Source organism: Siphateles boraxobius, unplaced genomic scaffold (assembly GCF_051911475.1).
Source record: "Siphateles boraxobius isolate OS27281-9 unplaced genomic scaffold, OSU_SipBor_1 41, whole genome shotgun sequence".
Taxonomy (NCBI): domain Eukaryota; kingdom Metazoa; phylum Chordata; class Actinopteri; order Cypriniformes; family Leuciscidae; genus Siphateles; species Siphateles boraxobius.
Genome location: NW_027509042.1, coordinates 27,816,616 through 27,838,554, shown reverse-complemented (window position 1 = coordinate 27,838,554; position 21,939 = coordinate 27,816,616). Strand labels below are relative to the sequence as shown.

Genomic DNA, 21,939 nt, shown 5'->3' with positions numbered 1-21,939 from the left:
ACCGGACCAAACTCAGGGAAATGGCGCAAATCAAAAGACACGTCTGACCCAAGTATGTATCAATCTCTGCTCTCTTCCTTTTCTTTCTGAAACCTTCTCTTTACCTTCTCTCCGCTAACCGAGAAAGTAGTATCTAAACTTCTCCTCACCAGTCATCCTACCACCTGCCCTCTAGACCCCATCCCCTCACACCTTCTACAAGCCATCTCTCCCACACTTCTACCAGCACTCACACACATCATCAACTCATCCCTCCACACTGGCATTTTCCCTACAGCATTCAAGCAGGCTCGGGTAACTTCACTGCTTAAAAAAACAACATCTAGACATCACTTATAGAGAATTACAGACCTGTCTCTCTCCTACCATTCATTGCGAAAACATTTGAATGAGTTGCTTTCAACCAAGTGTCATCTTTCCTGTCTCTGACCAACCAGCTAGATGTCAACCAATCTGGCTTCAAGAAAGGCCATTCAACCAGCTAGATGTCAACCAATCTGGCTTCAAGAAAGGCCATTCAACCGAGTCTGCACTACTGTCGGTCACAGAAGCCCTGCGGATCGCAAAAGCTGCTTCCAAATCTTCAGTTCTCATTCTGCTGGATCTTTCTGCTGGCTTCGACACTGTGAATCATCAGATCCTTCTGTCCACCCTCTCATCACTGGGCATCAAAGGAACTTCCCTCCACTGGTTTGAGGCCTTTCCTAACTGAGCATGCAACACAACTTCTCGTCCAGGCCCTGGTTATTTCTAGGCTTGATTACTGCGATGCTCTTCTAGCTGGACTTCCATCATGTGTTACTAAACCTCTACAAATGATCCAGAATGCTGCAGCCCTCCTTGTCTTCAACAAGCCCAAAGGGGCTCACGTAACTCCTCTGTTCATCTCACTGCATTGGCTACCACTCGCTGCTCGCATCAAATTCAAAGCTTGGACGCTTGCTTACAGATCTACCACAGACACAGCTCCGTCCTACTTTCACTCCCTACTACAAGTCTACATCCCTACCAGAAGCCTACGATCAGCTAAGGAGCGTTGGCTCGTGGTGCCATCACAGCGAGGCACTAAATCACTCTCCAGAACATTCTCATTCACGGTTCCATGCTGGTGGAATGATCTCCCCACCCTCGTCCGTAATGCAGAATCCCTGACAGCATTCAAAAGACAACTGAAAACTCATCTCTTCCATGAGTACTTAAAAAAAAAAAAACTTCTCTTTTAAATCTTTCCTTCCCTTTTAAATCTTGCCTTGTCTGGCTTTTGCTACTCTGAGCAATGCCTGAACTTTGTATTTTGAGCACTTCTTGCGTCGTTCTTCCCTCTTCACGATGACTCGCTTGCTTTAGTCCTCAGATGTAAGTCGCTTTCGATAAAAGCGTCTGATAAATGACTAAATGTAAAATGTAAATGTAAATCTCTCATTTAAGAACTACACATGCACACACACCCAAAAACATTCCACTGTTCTACTCCTCCTTCCCCTCAACACTTGTGTACCTGGAGAGCAGTTACATCAGCATTCCTTGTCTAAAACCATAAAATAGACATGATCTTGAGCTTGTGAATAGCAATTAGAAAATATTTTTAAAAGGTAAAAAAATGCATTAGTTTTGAATATTTTAATGAATCTAGGGCAAACTAATAATCCCCAATATAAAGGTAAACTGAAAAAAAAGTTCAGAAACATTTGAAGTCTTTCCATTGTCCATATGTCCTCTCTTACCATGGAATCTTTAATCTGCTGTGGTGGGGGCAACTCAGCAACATCTTCTGTGTCTAAAACACAAATGTCACAGTTTGTCACAGTTAGTTACAGCTAATGAAGCTTTCAAGACATATGACCACTGTGTCGGAATGTCAATAAAGTGACTGTTTCTGGCTCATTAAGAATGACTGGTCCCTTGTGGAATGGAAATGGCTGCGGTCATGTTTACCCACCTAAGATGGCTGCGGCTTGAAGGGAGTACTTCTCAGCATTGACCTCAGCAATCAGCTCCTGGACATCAGGGAGATTCTGAGAGGAAGGAATGGCATGAGGGCTAAACTGAGTGCAAAAACATTTATCTAGAAGAGCACATTGAATTTCACAATCTATTTGACCTAGTAGAATTGCGAAGCTGAAAGTAAAACTTTGGCTTAAAATTAAACAACTAAAAAGTACCAGAAGTATTATGGAAAAAGTTCTGGAACATATATCAAATGTTTATAATATAATCAGATTTTGACTTCTGTAGCAAAAACAGCTGTGTGTGTATGTATATATCAGTATATATATATTTTTTTTATATCAGTTAAACGCGCTATTAACGGCGTTAACACATTTTAACGGCGTCAATTTTTTTATCGCGAGATTAACGCTCTTTTTGGCCTAGCAAACTTTGTAGTTTTTTTCACATACTGTTGCAACAACTAGTAACGTTAGAAAAACTACAACATCACACTGGATAGCTAGACCGGAAACAAAACAACAGGCACGCCGCACATACTTGTTTGGGCTTGCGCGCCGGCCAAAGAGTAATAGGCTAACGTTATGTTTTGAGTGGATGGCGCGAGCTCGAGACGCCGATCTAGAGACGTGCACTGACTCCACTCTCAACGCAATAGAGTGCGGCGCGAGACTAGATTTGATGGCCGAGTACGAGCGTGTGCGGTAATGTACTCAGTCTGTGTGTGCGGGTACTGGAGAATAAAACGATTTGCGGGACTCCCGCAAACTATAAATATCTATGTATAAAACATAAAAACTAATACATTTTTATTCATATGTTGCAGAAAAGCAACAAGAACAACTAAAACAAAATAGAAACGATTTACAGGCCAGAGTTTCTTTTTATAACACGTTTGCAGCGTTCAGCGATGTAGCCAATCACAGACACATGTGATTGAACGCAGACACATTTCTTGAACGCAATGGCCAATCAGATGCATTTAGAATAGACTCCCCTCACCGCTCAAAACTGACTTTTTTTTCAGTGCTGAATTCTGTATGATGGCAAATCCTCAAATTATAACAAACAAAGTGTATATATTATTAAAGATTCATTGTGCAGTCAGCTTCATTGATAATAACAGAGTTGTGTGAGATCTGATCTCAGCTTTTTAGGAATTATTAAGGGAGCGCACTTTGCGCGCATTCAGTCATGCCAAACCATGCACGCAGTAGCCTGCTTGCTTTTATATTATAACAGTGGTTTGTGTGTTAATGCTTTAATAACAAATAATTTATCAGGAGCATTTATGCTGATGTGTATGGTGGCGACACGTGGGCGAAACTATTTGGAGGTAACGTTAGCCTACACAAAAAAGTCTATTTGCGGGCGGGAGCAGGACAAAAATGTTGCGGGCGGGAGAAAGTAACATAGAAAGTAGTTAAGAACGTCAGTTATAACGACCCACGTATTAAAAAAATTTGCACGGGCTCGGGTAGGGCTTGATTTTTTGGGCCCGATCTAAGCTCTACAATGGATGACTTCAGGCAGAAGCACATGGATACCACAGCTAAGAACAAACTTACTTCCGATCCACTTTTCCATGTTGATAAGAGCATTAAAATTAGAAAAAATAATGGGAAAAATAGAAATCAAGGGACATTTAGAATAGATAAAAATGTGCGATTAATCGCGAGTTAACTACAGCGTTAATGCGATTAATCGCGATTAAATATTTTAATCGTTTGACAGCACTAATATACATATATATATACATATATACACACACACACACAGTATTTATATAGTTGTAATACATTTTTTTAATAATATATATATATAGTTCTAAATATACCTGCGTGCAGTGATGATGGGCCCAAGCTGGTGGCACCGCCACCCCGGTGCCTTTAGGGTAAGGCACCAGGGTGGCAGTGCCACCGGCTTGGGCCCGTCATCACTGCTCGCAGGTATATTTATAACTATATATAAAAATAATATTTTTTTTATTATAACTATATAAATAGTTTATAAATAAACAAATATAAATTATATATATAAATTAAGGGACCATTTTACTTGCCTGACCTGGTTAGAACAATGAAAAAAAAAAAAAACTAGGAAATCACTAAAATGAGAGAAGTATTCTGATTTTATGATACACTCAAAATATTCCACAACAAATACTTTAAATTTAATTATATTCAGAACAGAAGAAAAATAAAAAAAGCAACTATAAACAAGCCAAAACAAAATAATCTAAAGAGATAGTGATTCTCTCATTAGAATCAAAATGTATCAACATTTGCAAAGTATTTGGATGCTAAACTATAGTTTATTAGAGGCTCGGACCTTTCGGTATTGTCTTGGTCTCGCTCTCTCAGACCGACATAGTGGTCGGGAGATTTAGCAATGCAATACTACAATATCCACGACGACACAATGTTCGATGATGCAACAATATTTGAATTTTCATGTGACTTGTTTCGCCTGTTTGAACAATGGAATATCTTAATGGTCCAGCGGTAGAATTTTCGCCAACCGAGTCAGAGGTTCTGGGTTCTAATTCGCATTTTATAGTTTATTTTTCTCGTATAGTTTATTTTCTCATCAAAATCGATTATGTTCATCAGTGGTTGTATATCAAGCAGGAACACGTTTGTGTGCATTATGTTTTGTGATTTCACCAGAACGAATAGAGAATACACTAGCAATGTTGTGCCTGAACGCGTTCATTGTTCATGAACTCGTTCATATTTTGGGCGAGCGTGAACTGAACGTACTGTATTACTGCCTGGTGACTGTTACTGTGAACTAGGGGTGGGCGGATCGATCCTGAAGTATCGATACTTTCGATACTGACGTGGTATCGAAAAGGATCGATCCTCATTAAAATATCGATCCAAATGTGTTTTTTTACCAGTAATTTTTATTAATTTAGAACGCAAATCAGGGTGTAAAAAAACCTTCTAAGTTGAAAAATACATGAATGTTAGCGAATAATTGTGTAGGGTAGAACCAGACAATGTCTAATAAGAGTAGACGGAGACGGGCTCTGGTAGAACCATTTCTCCTAGTCATATGGATACAAGATGAAACCAATCAATCACAGAGAACGTTCGATGCTGGTGCTTCTGTCACAGTTTGTTTGAGAAACGATGCCTTGATGACAGAGAAACAATCGAGAGTTATTTCGCAATAAACAAATTACATAACGGGATAAAAATGTTGACGTCAGTAAGACTTGTTTAATGAAATTAATATTTTTATTCAACAAGGATTGATGCATTAAATTGATCGAAAGTGACAGTCAAGGGTTTTACACTAGTTAAAAAAAATCTATTTCATATAGGTCCTTCTCAAAAAAATAGCATATTGTGATAAAGTTAATTATTTTCCATAATGTAATGATAAAAATTAAACTTTCATACATTTTAGATTCATTGCACACCAACTGAAATATTTCAGGTCTTTTATTGTTTTAATACTGATGATTTTGGCATACAGCTCATGAAAACCCAAAATTCCTATCTCAAAAAATTAGCATATTTCATCCGACCAATAAAAGAAGTGTTTAATACAAAAAAAGTCAACCTTCAAATAATTATGTTCAGTTATGCACTCAATACTTGGTCGGGAATCCTTTTGCAGAAATGACTGCTTCAATGTGGCGTGGCATGGAGGCAATCAGCCTGTGGCACTGCTGAGGTGTTATGGAGGCCCAGGATGCTTCGATAGCGGCCTTAAGCTCATCCAGAGTGTTGGGTCTTGCGTCTCTCAACTTTCTCTTCACAATATCCCACAGATTCTCTATGGGGTTCAGGTCAGGAGAGTTGGCAGGGCAATTGAGCACAGTAATGCCATGGTCAGTAAACCATTTACCAGTGGTTTTTGCACTGTGAGCAGGTGCCAGGTCGTGCTGAAAAATGAAATCTACATCTCCATAAAGCTTTTCAGCAGATGGAAGCATGAAGTACTCCAAAATCTCCTGATAGCTAGCTGCATTGACCCTGCCCTTGATAAAACACAGTGGACCAACACCAGCAGCTGACATGGCAGCCCAGACCATCACTGACTGTGGGTACTTGACACTGGACTTCAGGCATTTCCTTCTCCCCAGTCTTCCTCCAGACTATGGCACCTTGATTTCCGAATGACATGCAAAATTTTCTTTCATCTGAAAAAAGTACTTTGGACCACTGAGCAACAGTCCAGTGCTGCTTCTCTGTAGCCCAGGTCAGGCGCTTCTGCCGCTGTTTCTGGTTCAAAAGTGGCTTAACCTGGGGAATGCGGCACCTGTAGCCCATTTCCTGCACACGCCTGTGCACGCCTGTGCACGGTGGCTCTGGATGTTTCTACTCCAGACTCAGTCCACTGCTTCCGCATGTCCCCCAAGGTCTGGAATCGGTCCTTCTCCACAATCTTCCTCAGGGTCTGGTCACCTCTTCTCTTGCAGCGTTTTTTGCCACACTTTTTCCTTCCCACAGACTTCCCACTGAGGTGCCTTGATACAGCACTCTGGGAACAGCCTATTTGTTCAGAAATTTCTTTCTGTGTCTTACCCTCTTGCTTGAGGGTGTCAATGATGGCCTTCTGGACAGCAGTCAGGTCGGCAGTCTTACCCATGATTGCGGTTTTGAGTAATGAAACAGGCAGGGAGTTTTTAAAAGCCTCAGGAATCTTTTGCAGGTGTTTAGAGTTAATAAGTTGATTCAGATGATTAGGTTAATAGCTCGTTTAGAGACCCTTTTCATGATATGCTAATTTTTTGAGATAGGAATTTGGGGTTTTCATGAGCTGTATGCCAAAATCATCAGTATTAAAACAATAAAAGACCTGAAATATTTCAGTTGGTGTGCAATGAATCTAAAATATATGAAAGTTTAATTTTTATCATTACATTATGGAAAATAATGAACTATCACAATAGGCTAATTTTTTGAGAAGGACCTGTAAATGCTGTTTACAACTTTGTTCATCAAATAATTTTGCATAAAATGTATCATGGTTTCCACAAAAACATGAAACTGTTTTCAACATTGATAATAATAAGAAATTTTTCTTGAGCAGCAAATCAGCATATTAAAATGAATTCTCATCATGAAGGATCATGAAGACTCGAGTAATGATGCTGAAATTTCAGCTTTGATCACAGGAATAAATTACAGAATAGCCCATGTTAAATTGTAATAATGTTACAGTTTTTACTGTATTTTTGATCAAATAAAGGCAGAAGAGAATTAAAAATCTTACAGACCCCAAACTTTTGATCAGTAGGCTAGTGTACAATAGTGCATTTACTATAATTAGGGTAGTTTGGTAAAAGTCACTGATTAATTATAGGCGAGTTGAGAGCACAAATCATGAAATATTTAGTGGTCATGAAAACGTATTCAGATTTAGCATATTGATGATGTATTCACCTCATAAATCATGACACACTGCTCTATAGCACAGGAAAGTGCATGTAAGTTCAAAAGCATACTTTTAAAATTAAAAAGTATTGGTATCGGTATCGATATCGGCGATACTGGCCCTGTATTGGTATCGGATCGATACCGAATTTTGCAGTTTCGACCACCCCTACTGTGAACTCGTTCATTCTGGTGTCTGTGAACGGCGTGCGGCGCGCTCTCAGTTTAACTTCGTTCAATAGGGCGCCAGATTTCCATAGAGCCTTCCAGGCGAAAACCCGGCTAAAACACACCGTAAACAGGCCTAAATATGTAGCGGAAAAAAAACGCCCAATCTGGCACACCAGCCACCAGCGTCCCTGTTTTTTTCCCTTCCGGTCTCGACTTGGTCTCGACTTGATCTGTCTTGGTCTCGATACCCTCTGGTCTTGGTAGTATCTTGGTCTCGGTTTAGGCGGTCTTGACTACAAGTCTACCTACAACTATCACCCAACCAAAATCTCTCACACACACACACACTTGTACATCTATCTTTATGAGGACATTCATTGACACAATGCAATCTCTAGCCGCTTACTGGAGTGAAGTGTTTAACCCAAACCCTTACCCTAAGCCTAATTATAACCTTATCCCAAAACCAAGTCTTGACCCTAAAAACAGGCCTTTAAAGGGGTCTCAGAAAGTGAGGACCGGCCAAAATGTCCTCACTTTACTCTCTTTGTCCTCACTCCAATGGTCTAAAACGCAAACTGGTCCTCACAAAGATAGTTGCGCACACACACACACACACACACACACACACACACACACACACACACACACACACACACACACACACACACACACACACACACACACACACACACACACACACACACACACACACACACACACACACACACACACACACACACACACACACACACACACACACACACACACACACACACACACACACAGTTTAAAAGCAAAAAATATTTAATCCAACCTCATTTAAAAACAGTCTGTGGGTGCCATCTTTTGGACATTCAAAATATTGCATTGGTTTTCATTTCTTGTCTCAAACAGAGCACTAATTAGAGCCCGACCGATATATCGGCGGGCCGATATTATCGGCCGATTTTAGGCATTTTCCTAACTATCGGTATCGGCATTTATAATGGCCGATAAATGAATATTTTAAAAAATGCGGGTACGGTGATTCATGTAAGGGTGGCGCTGCCAATAAAGCACCTAAAAGCTGTCACAAGAACTGGCAAAAATAATGATTATGAATACAACAAATATAGCAAGGAGACATTTTAATTGTTTATTAATAAACAAGTGTTTTCAGTCAGTGTCAGCCAAAGATGAAGTAGATGCTGACTCGGGATCTTCAGTGAGCGCGCGCCAGAGAGAAATGCACATTTCATACGATTACATGAGTCTGTCTGTCTTTCGTTTTGAATTGTTCTGTTTAAAAGTAGACATTTCAATATAGATATATTTCAATTCTCAGGTCTATACGCTGAGTTTCGGTTCATGAGACGAGCTCCAGTTCACCCGCAGGCGCCTCAGTGTCGAGATTATCTATCGTCTGCTAAATTTACTTCTTATAAATTAAATCCAGGCAAATGGCTGATGAAACATTGATTAAAATTAAGATACAATTAATACAAAACGAAATTCACTTTGAAACGAAAGGTTTTGTGCTTTCTGTTTGATGTCTATGTGAAAGTTTCAAAGCATTAGTGCCGCTTTCAGAGCGCTCACGTCCGAAGTGCTGAACTGTCGCGTCTGTAACATTGTTTTTTCCTCATAAATGCAAACACGAAAAATAAAATAAAATAAAATGAATATTTTATGTAGCCTGTGGAGACTGAGAGCCAACCCTTCTTCATCCGGTGGGTAGTAGCCTACTTGTGATTTGCGCAGTGTAATTCACAGAATTGATTTCTCTGCTACAAGCCTCTGTCACGTATTGTGTGAGCTTGTGACTATTGCAAGCGCGCAGCTGAGAAGTCCTGATTATATTGTCTGCTATATTTAGGCCTTCTTATTTATTAAGGCAATTGGTTGATGAAACATTGATTAAAATGCGTGGCGCGAGCGATCTCCGACAGTAAACTGATTCTGCTTTGTCTAGGGTAAACAGCTGTTGCGACGCGAGCAGTAACGGCCGCGTCCGGTGTAGACACAGTGTTAAAGCTCATTCTGCCTGATAACGCTACGTTACAACATCAAGCAATATTCCAAAAATGTATATAATTATAACACTTTATATAGGGCCATTTTGCATTAAGAGTAGCCTAGTTTCACGTTTAGTACATTTTGCTTACTAATTATTTAAAATAGTATAAAAGTACTGTACATATGTAATTAAAAACGTTTTCATTATGATATTATTCATTTTACTTTAGTAAAAAGATCTGAGTTCTTCCTCCACTGGTAGAGATTAGATGAATTAAGAGTACAAATAGAAGATAATAAGGTTTTGTCAGTGACACTTTTTATATATTTATTGATACAAGTTATGACTAAATTAAAAGACAAAGTCGTCGTTAGTGAAGATTATGCAACAGTATTTAGAATATAATATAATATAATATAACATGCAATGCAAACTAGTTTGGTTACAGCTCAGCTGTATAATTCTCATTCTGTCATTCCCCCTGCCTCCATTACATATCTGTGTCACACAAGTGTTTGATTACCACATTTGAGTGATCATTGCAAAACGTCTTTATAAAATATATTTATTCTGTTTATAGCTACTGTGTAAAGTACCCACCAATAGGAAAGTGTCCAAACTTTTGACTGGTATACTGTACTATAATACACATAAATAATATTGCTACTGTATTATAATATACACATAAATAATATCGGCCGATATATCGGTATCGGGCTTTTTTTACTCCCTAATATCGGTATCGGCATCGGCCCCCAAAAATCCATATCGGTCGGGCTCTAGCACTAATCTGTTTATTTTTGTGTTTTACAAATGTGTTTTTAGTGGTTGAATTATTTTATACAGAAATAAATAATTCAGATGAGAATATAGTGTTAGTTAAAATTAAGGAGAACAAATATATTGATCTGAAATATAGCACATTAATTTTAAATTAATTCAGGTTCAATTCAGATGAGAATATAGTGTTAGTTAAAATTAAGGAGAACAAATATATTGATCTGAAATATAGCAAATTCAGGTTCAAATCAGATGAGAATATAGTGTTAGTTAAAATTAAGGAGAACAAATATATTGATCTGAAATATAGCACATTAATGTTAAATTAATTCAGGTTCAATTACCAAACATACAATATTAAATTAAATTTAAAGCAAACAATACATTTAATATATATGGGTTATATGCATATTTTGTAATAAAAAAATATATATCCAAAAAGACATGGCCTTAAACTTTATCAAGCGTTAAACTCGTCACTGTAACAGACACAATCACGCGCGCAAACACACACAGCCTAACGTAACCCCTACTTCCATAGGAATTAATTGAAAACACTAGCTCTGCTCCGAACCATTATCAATGTCCGTGCAGACGTGAACTATTCAATTCAATTCAAATTTATTTGTATAGCGCTTTTCACAATACACATTGTCTCAAAGCAGCTTTACAGAAAGTGCATTTCGGAAATGTACATAGAAAAATACAGTTAGTTAATCAAGTAGTAATTTATGGCATAACATATCGCCGGCTTTGAGTCGTCTCTTCACAGGCGAAATTACTTTCACTTTTATAATAGTGATTTAAAAGCCCTCGCCGGTGTCACACGTCGTCGATTAACCGGTGGGAAAATATCCTCACAGTCCCTTGAATTGAAAGTTTAATTCTAATATTTGTATAATTTTATGTAGAAATAAATGGTGTATAGTTACATTTTTAGATGATATGAGGCTTTACCCGTTTTCTTTTAGACATGACTTTAATCCCTCGCCATAGAAAATCCGTTCGAGATATTCAATATCCGTTAACAATTTAGCATCTTTAATGTATTTTCATCATGTTGAAAAAAATTGGTGTGAATAAAATAAACCACCTAGGAGGAGTATCTAAAAAAAATCCACATTCAAATCAAAATATCTGACTTCCTGTTAATCTGAGCTAATGACTGTAAATTAGAAAGTTGTCCGGCTCGATGAGAACAATATACATACTGAGTTTTGTTACTGTAGGTAAAACTAACCCCCCCACTTTTGTCAAAAGCATTTTGAAAATGACACACGGGTTTTGACAGTTGGTGGCGCTATAACTTTGACTCACAATAGTTACATCCATCTGATCGGCCTCTTACCACGAACACACTGCTGAAGTATCATCTAGATCAGTTAATGTATGCAGAAGTTATAACACTTGTTTCCCTTTTCTCGCCATAAACATACTGAGTTTTGTTACTGTAGGTAAAACTAACCCCCCACTTTTGTCAAAAGCATTTTGAAAGTGACACATGGGTTTTGCCAGTTGGTGGCGCTATAACTTTGACTCACAATAGTTACATCCATCTGATCGGCCTCTTACCAGGAACACACTGCTGAAGTATCATCTAGATCAGTTAATGTATGCAGAAGTTATAACACTTATGTTTCCCTTTTCTCGCCATAAACATACTGAGTTTTGTTACTGTAGGTAAAACTAACCCCCCACTTTGTCAAAAGCATTTTGAAAGTGACACATGGGTTTTGCCAGTTGGTGGCGCTATAACTTTGACTCACAATAGTTACATCCATCTGATCGGCCTCTCACCACGAACACACTGCTGAAGTATCATCTAGATCAGTTAATTTATGCAGAAGTAATAACACTTATGTTTCCCTTTTCTCACCATAAATCGAGATATCGTTTTATTCGAGATATCGAGATATCAGAAATCCGCTGGCAAATTAGCATCCTGAAGGTCTTGACTTTCATGCACACAGAGTTTGGTGACGATTGGATGAATTCACTAGGAGGAGTATATCAAATTCCAGAACACGCATTTTCCAAACAACCCATAATAACCAACTTCCTGTTGGGCTGGCGTAAAAGTGCGAAAGTTGTTCGGCCCGATGAGATCTATATGTGCAACGAGTTTCATATTACATGCAAGCGTGTTTGATCTATGGACCAAGTTTTTGGACCCCATTCAAGGGGGCGCTGTTGAGTTCCCCTGCCATGCCCGGGTGCGAGCTCCAGCCCAGCCCTGATGGCCGCGGGTTCGGACCTGTGTGCAAAGTTTCAAGAGTTCTCAAGCATGTTAAGGGCCCCAAAAGCCCCCGAAACCTTGAAAAACAAAAATAAAAGCAATCTCTCCAACAGACAAATCCCCACACCCCCCACACAGGGACAGAGAGAGAGAGAGATGCTCTAAAACAGGGGTCACTATTGGCTGCAGCAAAATTTACGTTTCATGAATGACACACACACACACTCACACATCGTTTACTCCAATCACTGCTCTGCATTCTGCATGAGATCGCATTGCACAGGAGAATTCAAATGTCACGAAAGGCTGATTCAGGTCTGGGCTACGTTTCCCAAAATCATCGTGAGCTAAGTTGATTGTAGAGACCATTGGTGGCAATGGTTTTACGATCTACTTAGGCATACGATGCTTTTGGAAAACGCATTAGGGCCTGTTCACATATAGCGCCTAAAAACGCTAGAAAACGATAGGTGCGCGGCGTTCTCCTTTTTCCAAAGCGCTAGGGCGGTTGCGCTCCGGAGGCGTCTGTCGTTGCTAAGCGCAACCATCAGCTGCGCTCTCCGTTACAGCAAGGAAAACGCTTGGGGCATTCTGAAAAGTTGAGATGTTTTTTATCTCGATGCGGCGCTTGGAAAAAACGAGCGCGTCGCACCGCTACGCTTCCATTATGAGCGCACATACCGCGCGCCTACATTTGAAATAACGAACTTGAGCGCGCAAAAGACGCGATATGTGAACAGGCCCTTAATCTGTCGTCTGTTCAACACAGCGCTGTTGTCTTTCAGAGATATGGTCTTCGTAAGAGTGCGTTGTTTGCATTCCCTCGCATGCATTTTTCTACCTTCCAACACAGAAGGAAAATTATGTAAAACTTCGTGTCTGGGTGAATTAGTTGAGGCAGCAGACAAGAACTACTCAGTATTCTTCACTTTATTTCAACAGCCATTAGGCTGCTATTTTAATTTTACATTTTTTTGATAATGCAACATAAGTTTGTATTGCAATTAAACTTATATGTCTTTCATACTATGACAAGGAGAAAACTGCTCTAAAGAGATCTAACGCCTCCCACCCCACATTCATGATTTAAAATCATTCTGGTGGGTCTTGAGATAGATTATTCTTGTCTAGGTGGGTCCTGGAATGGAAAAGTTTGGGAACCCCTGCTCTAAAACACCCACATTCAAATCAAAATACCTGGTCGGAGCTAATGACTGTAAATTAGAAAGTTGTCCGGCTCGATGAGAACAATATGCGTATCAAGTTTTATGATTGAAGGTAAAACTAGAAAACTAACCCCCCCACTTTTGTCAAAAGGTGGCGCTACTGATCCCCTGCACCACGCCCGTTTCGGAAACTTTTCGAAGCAATTTCAAGCATGCTAAGAGTCTCAAAAGCATCCAAAAAGAATATTAAAGTTTGATGCGTTGCCAAGGCAACAGTATTTAAGGTATCAATAATCCTTTCACAGGTCTACATCTGCCATGTGTTTACATTATACCGATAAAGTTTTGAACAATTCTGGTAAAAATAAGAGGGAGATTTCAAAGCATTTTAAAAAAAGTTACACTTCCTGCTACCAGTTGGTGATGCTATAACTTTGACTCACAATAGTCACATACATGTGATCGGCCTCTTACAACAAACACAAAAGTTTGAGCTGAAGTTTCATCAAGATTAGTTAATGTATGCAGAAGTTATAATACACTTCCTGTTTCTCGCCATAAATTAATTTCCTCGCCACGGTCAAATCGTTTGAGATATTAAAGGGGTGGTAAAACACGATTTCACTTTTCTAACTTTAGCTAGTGTGAAATGTTGCTGTTTGAGCATAAACAACATCTGCAAAGTTACAGCGCTCAAAGTTCAAAGCAAAGGGAGATATTTGCTTTTAAAGAAAAGGACGGGTGGTCCAAAAAATGGCTGGTAGGGACTACACGACATTCCTTCCGGTTAGTGACATCAGCAACCCTAAAATATACATAAACCCCGCCCCCGGGACACGCAGTCCATTTTGAGAAGAGGAAAAGTTGTTGTATAAGAGTACATTTGTGAGTCAGCTCAAACTTTAGCATCCTTTTCACATGCAATAAAAAGTCACTCTGTGCATCTCACAACAGTTCCTATACGAGCGATTTAAAGATGATCATGACAGAATATGCTAATTGAAGATAGTTAACTCCACATCAGCAACATAAATTCATCAACTAACCATTTAGAGACGGCCAGTTGCATTCTACTTGTCACTTCTTCTTGAGTCTCTCCATCTTTGTCTGACTCTGTTTTAACATTAGAGGCAGAACAGTTTCTGTCATTTTAGTGTGTCTGCATGAGGTAATCGAGCTGCTAACACACAAGAGCTCTTGAAACCGCATCCTCTGAGGCAGCTCATTTGCATTTAAAGGGCCAGGCACAAAACGATGCGTTTTTGGTAACCCTCAAAAAGTGACAACTTCAACATGCTATAAAAAAATATCTGTGGGGTATTTTGTGCTAAAACTTCACACACACACTCTGGGGACATCAGATTTATTTTACATCTTGTGAAAAGGGCATTTTACCACCCCTTAAAAAATCTGCCCGTAATTTAGCATCCTTAATGTCTTGAGTTCATACTGACTGAGTTTGGTGGCAATCAGATGAATTTCCTAGGAGTATTTAAAATTCCAGATCATACGTTTTCCAAACAACCCTAAATTGCCAACTTCCTGTTGGGCTGGCGTAAAACTTAGAGCATGAAAGTTGTTCGGTCCGATGAGATTTATATGTGTACCGAGTTTCATACCAATTCATGCAAGCGTGTTTGATCTTTGGACAAAGTTTTTGGACCCCATTCCTCGCCCTTTCAGGGCTTGGGCCCTAATAATAACAAATAATCCTAAGGAAAACAATAGGGCTCTGCACCCTTTCTGCGCAGTTCCTCTGGGGTTGAGGAACGCGCCGGCGCGATTTGCTGTTTTTTTCCCCACATAGTAGTAACATAGACTTAAAATACTCCGTCATTTTTGATCATATAAATAAAATCAATTCATGATTATAAACTATAGAGGGTCTTCTTTTTTTTGTCTACACTTACATTAACATCAAAATCGTGTGCTTTTGTAAAATAAAGAAAATAAACGGTGTGCTTTCTGCCTCTGTCTCCGTTTACTTTTTTTCTGGAGCACGTCTCAAAACTTAAAACTCAGCGAATACTATTCACCCAAGCATGAGCAATATATCTTTATAATCATTTAAGTTTGTACTTTTAAAATATCTAATTCAAAACTAAAATAAATATTCTCTGTTTATGTAATCTATAAAAAAAGAGAGAGGTGTCAGTCAATCTCATTATCGTTCTCTCAGCTCATTATTCTGCTAATGTGACGCCCACGGTGAGCGCGCGGTATTCAAACGCAAATGATCTGAAGCAACACATGCAAACGTGTCAACGCCCCTCATAAACGCGGTAACACAACAAATGTAATCATCAGATTAATGTAATGTTTCGTCTTGCGAGGCTGTGTGAGGAATAATCCTGGGACATTTACCTCAGAACATGTGCTGGTTTATTTTCATTTCGAGGAGCAACGGATCCATCTGAGAAGTAAGTTTTTTTTAAATTATTGTTGTAATCGCGATATCATAGTGTATGTAAACAGCAAAAAGACTGTTTAAATATGAATCGCATCCGTGTGTGAATGAATGAACTGAAAAGATTTTACCAAAACCCATTTGCTATACTGATGAGTGAAAATCGACTAAAATATGTTGAAATAACGTTAAAATGTCTTTGTATAAGCAACTTATTAAACTGTAAATTAATAATAATATGCCCTAATATAGGCTGTCATAAAAACAACAAACGATATACCTATGTTAAAGACGAAATATGAAAGACAACATTTCGTTGACTAGTTATGGATATATTATTAACTGTTTACTGTAAACTAGACTACTGCCACATTGAATAAGCTTTTTGTTCACCAAATTTTTGCTCAAATGTTAAATATATTAGGCTGTTTGTTTTGTCAAAAATAAAGTCATCAACTAGGATGCTATTATAGTGTTTGCTCCAATGTAAGCTTTATTTAAACTAATGAATCCTTAACTTTGAAATATGTATGATAAAATGTATACTTTAGTTTTTACAAAGAAATATTACACTTAAAATAGTTATTTTAATTGTTGCTGTAATTGTAACATTTTTAATAAAATAGCAAATAATATATTTACAAGGTAGATGTAAACAAAATCTTAAAAGGTCAATATAGGCCTTCTCTTCAAATTATTTGTAATGTGTTTTATTAGTGACAAATTTGGGAGAGGATACATATCCAAAACTTTCTAAAAATACAGTATGAGAATTAACTACACAATTACTAGAAATGTTCACCTTGGATATTATACAATTTGCAAGCAAAAATACAAGTGGAAAAATACTATTTTTTTCTAGATGTTTCCAACTGTGAACCAATTTTGTAGTATATATATTTTCTTGTGTCTTTGTATTCTTTCTTGTGGCTCAGTGACACATGTGAAAAGCTCATAATGCCGGCTCATTAACCAGGTCTTTTGTCTTCTCAGGTGAGAATCAGACCACTATACATGAGTCACGCCCATTTCGCATATTGCCTTGCCAAACAAAAAGTGTTTTACTAAATTTAAATCAATGTATTGTTTTATGTGAATGATTTGGCAGGATGATATTCAGATCATTTTTAAGCAAAAATTCTAGGCGAGAACATCCATTAGTCAAAAGTCTTGTGGACACATATTTACTATGTGTTTTGTGGCCTTATTTCAGAAACTTTAAGTTTTAGTTTTTTCAATAACCATGCATAAACAATATTCTCTCAAAAACATGTGCATACATCTTGCTCACATATTATGGTAGCCCTGTTTGTGCAAAATAGAGTGTAATTACACCTATGCCATTAATATGTTTATAAGCAACTGAAAAAAGCACAAATGTCAGAGCATGTCAGAACACCTCCAGGTCCCAGAAAACACCCTAGACCCCAGAGAGTTAACACAATTGCAATTTTTCCAATGCGGTTTTTCAAGTTAGAACATAGAAATAGCATGAGTCTGAACCACAATTATTATTAGAGATCGACCGATTCATCGGTTTTGCTGATTAATTGGCACTGATAGTTGATTGGTGTAACTATCGTTATCGGTAAAAATCCACATCGATAGTTTTTCCGGGTTACGTCCGTTGCTGGAGCGGCTGACAAGTGTGCGGAGTCATTACACAGTACGAGAGCGCTGAGAAGAGACTGCTGGCATTATACAGAGCGAGAGCGGCGTCTAGAGGACAAATAAAAAACTATCACCGGCTGAGTTGTTTACGTTAGCACGTGAGGCTACGCACAGCCAGGAGAGAACATGCAGCACAGAGAGTGCTGACACTACAGACGCGCATTTAAAACACCGACAGCGAAATGGTATGAATACATAACACTAAAGTATATTGCCATATCATTATAAAGTAATTAATTTGTTGACTAGATGCTGGATCAGCAGAGAAAGAACAGAAGTATGCTTGCCGTCGAGGCCGAGGGGACTCTAACATTAGTTCCTTGGTCAAGTGGTTTAAACAATGTGACAAAAACACATGCAGACCTGACCCAACTGTTTTATGTTGCAATTGTTACCATCTATTTGCATTATTTTATATCCAGCTGGTCACTTTTATGCATGCATTAGGCGACGAAGTAGCATATTTAAAACTAGTGACGTGATTGCTTTCTCAACATTGATATGTTCATGTAAGTTAGCTGACAGAAACAAACAAATCAAAAATGCGTTCGATTTAAGTTCTTTTTTTTATCACTACAAAACATCTTGTTATTTTGATTAGATAATCATCAAGTGTTCTAAAATAGAAGCAAATAAAGTGAGAGACCATACATAGGCTATATTACGTATACGCAATATAGGTCTTTATTAAATTTTGGACTCGTTGGAATTATATGAAATGGTAACACTTTACAATAAGATACAATTTTTAGCATTAACTAAGGTTAATAAAAGTTGAAGTATTATTTATTGTTAGTTTGTTAATTTCAACATTTACTAATGCATTTGATATGGAGTGTTAATTCTTATTTTATCTGTTATTACCTTAGTTAATGTACTATGAACTAACATGAATGATAAAGGTTCAACTGTATTGCTCATATTAACCCCCTGGAGTCGGCTATCGCGTGGGCGCGATTGTCTTGCTTTTTTTCTTATCAGTGCAAAAGAAACTCAAAATACTCTGTTAATTTTGATCTTAACTATTAAGTGTTGTACATCATTAGATCCTGATAAGTGTCTATTTTTTTGTGGATACTCACAATAAAAACAAAGTGTTGTGCTTTTCGCCAAATAAAGAAAAATAAACATGATGCGCATTTTGCTTTTACTCTGTCAGTTAAGTCCATTCTGAAACGCGTCCGAAAATTAACTGTAACTTAGGGGTTACTTGTCATACAGGCACGAGTGATTTCCATAATGAAGCTTGAACTCTCTTCTTTTAAATGAATTAATTTATATAAAAAAACAAATATTCTCAGTTTATGTAATCTGTATTAAAAGAGAGAGATGTCAGTCTTTTTCTTTCCAGCTCATTATACCTCATTACGCGTTAATGTGCCACGCCCACGGAGAGCGCGCGGTATTCAAACGCAAATGATCTAAGGTAAGCCATTCAAACATGCCAACGCCCACCAGCTGGATTATAAATAACATCGTGTTTAGTAAGTATCTCACTACAGCTGTGTACACAGCGTATCCTTTCACTGTGAGAAATAATACTATCTAATAACCCTGGAAAATGTATTAAAAGTGCTGGTAGTTTCATTTCGAGGAGCAACGGATCCAGCTGATGTAGTAAGTAATTTATTCTTAAGTGCTTTGTTCTAATCACGATATTGAATAGTGTCTGACTGTAAACCGCAAAAAGACTGTTTAAATATGAATTGCGTGTCTGTGTTTAGGCTAAATGATGAATGAACGGCACAGGCGCACACTTTGTTTACTACAGTTATACAGCACGTGTCTGTGCCATTCATTCACTTTCGTACCTACATTAGTAAACGTTATGTTTACATGAACACATCCAAACTATATTGCTATAGCCTACTAAGATGAGTAAAAATAGACTGAAATACGTTGAAATAAAATGTCTGTATAAGCAACAAACTGCAAATTCACATGTATATGCTAATATATCATACACAATATGTTACAGACTAAATATGAATGTTTAGAAAAGATTTTGTGATTAGTTTTGGATGGATTATAAAGTTTTGACTGTAAAAAAAGACTACTGTCACATTAAATAGGTATGCTTTTGTTCACCAATTTCTGCTCATAGTTAAATATACTATAGTATGAGGTTTTGTCAAAAATAAAGTAGGTATATTGAATTATCAACTAAGATGTTATTATAGTGTTTGTTCCAATATTCAAACTAATGAATCCTTACCTTTTTTAATACGTATGATAAAATGTATACTTTTTACAAAGAAATACACTTGAAATATTGTTAAAATTGTAATTGTTGTTGTAATTGTAACCTATTTGTAATTGATTACAATTTCTAATTGTAAAATATGTATATATATATATAGAAAATTTCTTTTGTGCTTGCATTCTTTGAGATCCTGTGACAAGCCTGTGTGAAAGGCTACTTAATATGCAGCTCATTATGCGGCACATTATCCAGCCTTTGTCTTCTCAGGTGTGAACACGCCTCTACGCATATTGCCTTTCCAAACAAAAGGTGTCTTATAAAATTTAAATCAATGTATTGTTTTGTGTAAATGTTTAGGCAGGATGATTTTCAGATCATTTTGAAGCAAAAATTCTAGGCAACAACACTCATTAGTCAAAAGTCTTGTGGATACATATTTAGTATGTGTTTTGTGGCCTTATTTCAGACACTTTAAGTTTTAGTTTTTTCAATAACCACGCATAAACATTATTCTCTAAAAAAAAAAAACATGTACATACATGTTGCTCAAATATTACGGTAGCCCCGTTTGTGCTATAAAGAGTGAATTTACACCTTTGCCATTAACATGTTTATAAATAACTGAAAAAAGCACAAATGTCCGAGCATGTCAGAACACCTCAAGGACCCCAAAAATCCCTTAGACCTCAGAGGGTTAATACATGCAGTAAAAAAGTATATTGCATAATGCATATAGTTCATGAAAGCTAGCTAATACATCCTTGTTAACAAATGCGACTTGCAAAGTGTTACCTATAAAATTTACGTATGTTTCTAGGTTATAGCTAACGAAACTTGTAATATTTTAATGTTTAAATTATTTTCTATATATTGTTCGTTCTGTAGAACTTCTTATTTTAATATATTCATATTTATATATTTATTTAATTTAGCACATTTCAGTTCAGCGCTGTTTTATTTGTGAGTGTTAAGTTTGTTTTTAATCCAGTATCCATTTTAAAAAATATCTGTTGAATTATCGGTTATCGGCATTTATGGTCAAACCTAAATATCGGTATCGGTAAAATGCACTATCGGTCGACCTCTAATTATAATGACAACGAAAATGCCGGACATCACTTTTGACCACTACTGTATATAATCTGATACCATCACAATTTCGTAAGGCAAGTAATGTGTGGTGTTTGGTACCTTAAGGCTGTTATTGAGGCTCTTGGCTTTGGACTGGACCTCTCTGGTATATTTCAGAACTCTTTCATAGAGAACCAGAGCTTCACTCCATTTCTTCACCAGAACATAGGACTGAGCTATATAGAAACACCTGTCCAGAGTGCAACGACAAACATTTCAAAACTTCGAACAGAGAAAAAAAAGATATAAACGACAGAACATGTATGCAAGCACACATAGGCCCGGTTTCTATAATTAAGATGTTTTAAAAAATTCTAAACCCCGTTTGCACCTGAAATTAGAATGGACCTCTTCTTTGATCAGAAGACCAAAAATGCATCTTAATAACAGGTGGAAACAAGGCCATACATGCAAGCAGTCTTGTAGATTTAAATCAATATAGATGGCAATAAACTCACCTGTAAGCCTTGTAGACCAGAGTCTTGAGTGCCACTTCTTTCTGAAAAGTGTGATCTTCCTCTAGACCCTGCAGTGATGACAGCTCAGCAAGACTCTGGAAATGATAGTAGTATAAAAAGAAGAGAAAGAAAAGAGACATAACAGGCAAAGTGTCAACTGTGTGACGCTTCGTGCTTTAGCCATTTCTCTGCATCCTTTGCCTGTGCATAATTCCTGGTCAAGACCATAAATTCTAAAGTGTTAGTTTTAAAGAATTGGAAAATCACTTTCCATTTGAATTCAGTAATTTGTAAGGGTGTAACAATATATTGGCACACCGCAGCTCCAAAAATTGACAAGTCACTGGCGCATTATTTTCTTTGTTATTTAAAGGGCG

General features: G+C 37.6%; 1 protein-coding gene across 1 annotated transcript in view; it reads right to left on the bottom strand.

Moving 5' to 3' along the window:
• Window positions 1-21,939, bottom strand: part of srp68 (signal recognition particle 68) — an 85,225-nt gene that overhangs the window by 2,580 nt on the left and 60,706 nt on the right. Inside the window, exons 13-16 of the mRNA XM_077199130.1 lie at window positions 21,563-21,657; window positions 21,165-21,294; window positions 1,940-2,015; window positions 1,725-1,777 (exon numbers count right to left, since the gene is read on the bottom strand). Coding sequence (XP_077055245.1) covers window positions 1,725-1,777; window positions 1,940-2,015; window positions 21,165-21,294; window positions 21,563-21,657 — 354 coding nt within the window. The remainder of the gene's footprint in view (window positions 1-1,724; window positions 1,778-1,939; window positions 2,016-21,164; window positions 21,295-21,562; window positions 21,658-21,939) is intronic.